At 38.5% G+C, this 5,385-nt stretch overlaps 1 protein-coding gene across 1 annotated transcript; it reads left to right on the forward strand.

Annotated features, from left to right (window-relative positions):
• The first annotated feature begins 475 nt into the window (after positions 1 to 475).
• On the forward strand, positions 476 to 4,963 carry LOC141191670 (uncharacterized). The gene is made up of 2 exons (XM_073661615.1): positions 476 to 527; positions 3,671 to 4,963. The coding sequence occupies exons 1-2, from the start codon at positions 476 to 478 to the stop codon at positions 4,882 to 4,884; spliced, it is 1,266 nt and encodes a 421-aa protein (XP_073517716.1). The 3' UTR covers positions 4,885 to 4,963.
• Positions 4,964 to 5,385: the final 422 nt, after the last annotated feature.

Consider the following 5,385-nt stretch of genomic DNA (forward strand, 5'->3'; position numbering starts at 1 on the left):
ACACAAAGATCTGTACAAGGACGTCATGATGGAGGTTCCCCAGCCCCTCACATCACCAGGTAATAGACAGGACTAAATACACACGGCCTATAATTATCTGTATGTAAAGAATGAATTCAATCCCTGTATGTGTTTCCTCCAGATCTGTCCAGTAAGAGGACAACACCAGAGAGATGTCCCCGTCCTCTTCTTCCACAGGACTGTAAACAAGAAGACCCCAATGTTCCTCAGGATCATCAGGTAGATGGAGAGAAGGTGTCATGAGATCTCCCCTATGATGTGTAGACAGCTGTAAAGGTTTTGTATTCAGTCTTGTTTTATCCACCATTATTATGTTTTATATTTGTGTAATGAGAACGGTGGAGATGGCAGGATTACAGCTGATCATAGATGGGACTTCTCCATCTGTCTTTGACTTTTATAATATTTGTTTCAGGGTGAAGATCTGACCCATATTAATACTACAGAGACATATATGAGGAGTGATGATTGGTGTAAAGAGGAGATTCCTACATATGACTACCCAGGTGAGTAGTAACCACTAAATGCTGAGAAGTCACAGATTCTTCTCAGTCCCCGGCTGTGGCTTCTTTATCAGTTCGGTAGTCCGGCTGTATCACAATCGTGTGGTCACCATTTTGCCCCTGGAGCATAACATTCACCTCCATCTGAAAATGTTCAAATGATTTTGTGAATTGTGAAAGACCTTTTCTGTAGAATTTACAATCTGGAGGATCCACCTAGCCCCTGGGATTAGTAGACGCTGACCGTTACCTGCCCAGATCTGTAAACTACAAAGCCAAATGTCAGCGTATGTAGAATGTGCTGACAAGTGAGAAAATCACTTGAAGAAAAATATGATGGGCCTGTAAGAGAAAGCGGAGGGTAATGATGCAATAACAGCAGAGTTTCCTTTTATCTAAACTTTAAAATTTATTTTAAATCTAACTTCAAACAGGATTGTGATAAACTATACAGAAAACATTACACCTGTGCCATGATATATCTCTAAGCTGTGCGTGGCTGATGGCTGTAATATACATTTATTCACCCCTGCAGGAGATGTGTTGGCTCCAGCCCTGGTTTCATGGATTCACTCCACGTCATAAATTTCGTTATGTTTTCAATCCTAAAGAATTCAGATTACTGCACAATCTCTCCTGAAATGGGGGCGCTAATACTTTCTCTACTCTTCTGCTCAGGAGTTATAGTAGCTCCAATGGTCCACCATATATGAGTGCAAGTTCGGTTTAGTGTTGGAGCTCTCCCCTCATACATACGTTGTTATTGGGGATGTAACATATCTTTTATTCTGTATTTTTTTCCAGGTTCATTCTGTATAATACCTTTATTGTGGTGGGATCGGCCTGACTCACTTATGTGTCTCTGTAACTCCCTGGTAGTCTTTAAAAGAAGGTCTCCATTACGTCTTCCCAATGCCCGAGGGCTAAATTTAAGACACCTCATCTCTGCACTATTATAAAAAGTTCTCTTTGAATGTCTAATATTTCTTCTTGAAACTCATCTGACAGAAAATATTGTCCCTTATAATAGTTTAGATTGCCAAGAGCCACCGAGCCCCATACTCTAATTACCCCAGAGAGGTTTCACCACTAGTTACTCATTTATTACTGATGGAGACTGTTGAGTTTGATCATTTCAGTAGATGTGTTATTGTCTATAGTCACAGTTTTTGACTACAGTAGTTGGTGCCCAAAATATTCTGATTTAATCCCTTCCCGCAGCCAGTTTTGTGTTGTTAATCAGGTCTCATTTTTCAGATCTGACGTGTGTCACTTTATGTGGTGAGGTGATAACTTTGAGATTCTTCACAAATGATAATAGGAAACAAATGGACCTTACAAATAATATTCCAACTTCTCTTGAATCTGACGATCCCCTATATACGGTTGTACACTACTGTCTGGACACATGGCAGGTTAAGAAGGGAAGGAGCAACATTTAGCTATATGAATGCAGATCTTGCTGGAATAGTTTACAGACACAATATATTGGGGACACTGTTCATGGTCATCTGACATCTAAAAAGATGGCTACCACGAACAGGCTTGGCGCTATCTACTCCATTTTCTAGATCCCAGGGATTGTCTTGCTCATCACCATTTAACCCCTCTACATGGATCTGGACTTACACAGAGACCCCTAGGCTTGGGCCATGGTGTTACCTGATGTTCTGTGGTGTGAGATGGCAAGAAGAATAGTCAGATAGCCGGGTCAGAACAGGAGGGCAGAGAAAATACAAAATCAGAAGACACAAGAGTAGTCAGTAAACGGGCCGGGATCACAACAGAAACAAATACACAAGCCGGGAGCTGAGGACAGAGGACTGAACCAGAGGAGAACAAGGCTGTATCTGGCAGCTTCCGGCAATATGCTTCCAGCTTTAGTAGGGTGTGGTGTTTTCCAATTAGCTGAAGTAGATTACTTCAGCTGGACAGCACACACACCCATATTGCCAGACAGGATGATTCAACAGGTCACAGGCACCCGAATCCTAATGGCTGGACAGAGCCTGCGCCGCCCAGAGCTTCTGGTTCTGACGTCTCCTCCATCACCAGCACCGCCTGCAGGATGAATAAGGCGGCTCCTGGTGACTGAAGCATACTTCGCAGGAGAAGATCCCAGAGGAGATGGGACACACCATTTGCAGAAGCCGTAATATGACAAAATGTCAGAAAACCAAAGCAGTAGAAATCCCCATAAAGTGACTTCATTTAGGAAATTATAACTCTCAGTGAATTAATCTATAGGAGTTTTGATTATTTTGACTCCATAGGCACTTTCTGAACATTAGCACTCAATGGATGTTGGAGAGAAAAAATTGCACATTGGCCATTTTTTACCAATCGCATAGTGCCCAGATTGAGCTCCAGGAGACACACACCTTAAATTAAGTGGGTTCCTCTCACTATAGTATTGCCAAATACATGGATGCTAAATGTTGTTTGGACGCAGAAGCGAGGGGGGATTTGACTTCGGGAGAGCGGATTTTGCTGGATTAGTTTATGGAAGCCATGTTGATTCTAAAGAGCCTTTGAGAATCTAATAATGTGGAATCCTTGACTTGAGTGGGAGCTTGTTTTTTGTGAGATGAGTAGAAGTTTTTATTGGTATCATTTTTGCCTACATAACATTTTTTGATGGCTTCTTATTCCATATTTTGGAGACAGAATAAGCAAACAGTTGGACACCACGCTCTACTGGTTCATCCTATGAGGTTTTCTATTAGACTGTGAACTGTCATTCTGTCAATAACTTCCAATTTCTACAGACATTTTAAGTACAATTAACACAAGAATCCCATAGAAAAATAAATAAAGATTGCATACCACTTCTAAATTAATCTAAACAAACACATCCCTGGGCTACATGCTAGTCCAGGAAAATGAAGAAATATATGCTCAAGTTTAATAATCAATTTTATTAGGCAAAAATCTAAAAAATAGAGGAATATTTAAAATCCTCTATTTTTTAGATTTGTGTCTAATAAAATTGATTTTTAAACTTGAGCATGTATTTCTTCATTTCCCTGGATTAGCATGTAGCCCAGGGATCTGATTGTTTAGACATTTTAAGTAGAAATGTTAAAAAATATCAATTTCAAGGATATTTTATTCAAAATTAATAATTGTTTTTTTTTTCTTGGCAGATGACTGTACCAGAAGATCAGATGGACAGGAGATCTTTAAATTGGATGACCTTGAGATCCCACAGGATACAATTGAAGTGAATACCATTACTTCTTCTATGAAACAGGTCCTATCTTCTGATTCATTACCGACTACTAAGGAAAATCAAAATAAAATAAGCATTAAAAAACAAACTTCTCCTAAAGGAAAGAAGTCATTTTCACATTCAGAAAATGGAAACAGTTTTACCCTCAAAAAGTCTATTCTTAAACATCAAAACATTCACACAGCGGAGAATAGATTTTTTTATTCCAAACGTGGAAAATGTTTTAACCAGAAATCAGTTTTTGTTAATCACCAGAGAACCCACAAGGGCGAGAAGCCTTTTTCATGTTCAGAATGTGGGAAATGTTTCAACCGGAAAACACCTCTTAATATCCACCAGAGAACCCACACAGGGGAGAAGCCTTTTTCATGTTCAGAATGTGGGAAATGTTGTAACATTAAATCAGATCTTGTTCGTCACCAGAGAACCCACACAGGGGAGAAGCCTTTTTCATGTTCAGAATGTGGGAAATGTTTTAACCTTAAATCAGATCTTGTTAGTCACCAAAGAACCCACACAGGGGAGAAGCCTTTTTCTTGTTCAGAATGTGGGAAATGTTTTAACCAAAAATCAGTTTTGATTAAGCATCAGAGAACTCACACAGGGGAGAAGCCTTTTTCCTGTTCAGAATGTGGGAAATGTTTTACCCAGAAATCAAATCTTGTTAATCACCAAAGAACTCACACAGAGGAGAAGCCTTTTTCATGTTTAGAATGTGGGAAATGTTTTAACCATAAATCACATCTTAATAAACACCAGAGAACCCACACAGGGGAGAAGCCTTTTTCATGTTTAGAATGTGGGAAATGTTTTAACCATAAATCACATCTTAATAAACACCAGAGAACCCACACAGGGGAGAAGCCTTTTTCATGTTCAGAATGTGGGAAATGTTTTAATCGTAAAATCAATCTTGAAAACCACCAGAGAACCCACACAGGGGAGAAGCCTTTTTCATGTTCAGAATGTGGGAAATGTTTTAACCATAAATCATATTTTAATAAACACAAGAGAACTCACACAGGGGAGAAGCCATTTTCATGTTCAGAATGTGGGAAATGTTTTAACCATAAATCAGCTTTGGTAAAGCACCAGAGAACTCACACAGGGGAGAAGCCTTTTTTCTAATCTTTTTTTTTTTTTTTTAATCCAATAAATTTTTGAGATTTTTTTCATTAGGTTTTTTTTTTTTTTTTTTACAAAACAAGAAACCAGTACATACAATAATAAAATAACATACCATAGGGATGACATATGCATCTCTCCTATATATCCTTTCAGCTTGCCCATTACCGTCTGATAACTTGCAGTGACTATATCTTACAATTAACATTCTACGTTCTTGAAATTTCTTATAAAACCATAATATTGTAATAAACATTATAATCCTATACACATATAGGTGTGCTATATTACCCATACCACATTTAAGGAATTCCAATATACTGTACATTACAATGAAACATTAGACCTCGCCAATACCCTTCTCCCATAAGTCATTGTCTCTCCAACAATAACCCCCTTGATGACATTCCCGGTGTATCCAACCATAAGCCCCATATTTTCTCAAATGTATTCATTCAGTTTTGTTTTTTATATACCCCTTTTTCTAATCTGATAATATTATTT

Source organism: Phyllobates terribilis, unplaced genomic scaffold (assembly GCF_046119375.1).
Source record: "Phyllobates terribilis strain yellow unplaced genomic scaffold, ASM4611937v1 Scaffold_49__1_contigs__length_9717188, whole genome shotgun sequence".
Taxonomy (NCBI): Eukaryota; Metazoa; Chordata; class Amphibia; order Anura; family Dendrobatidae; genus Phyllobates; species Phyllobates terribilis.

Excerpts from the sequence above, each read along its gene's own strand:
- LOC141191670 (XM_073661615.1), top strand. The coding sequence starts at position 476 with ATGAGGAGTGATGATTGGTGTAAAGAGGAGATTCCTACATATGACTAC. Across the intron at positions 528-3,670 it reads TCCTACATATGACTACCCAG|ATGACTGTACCAGAAGATCA; the intron begins GTGAGTAGTAAC and ends TTTTCTTGGCAG.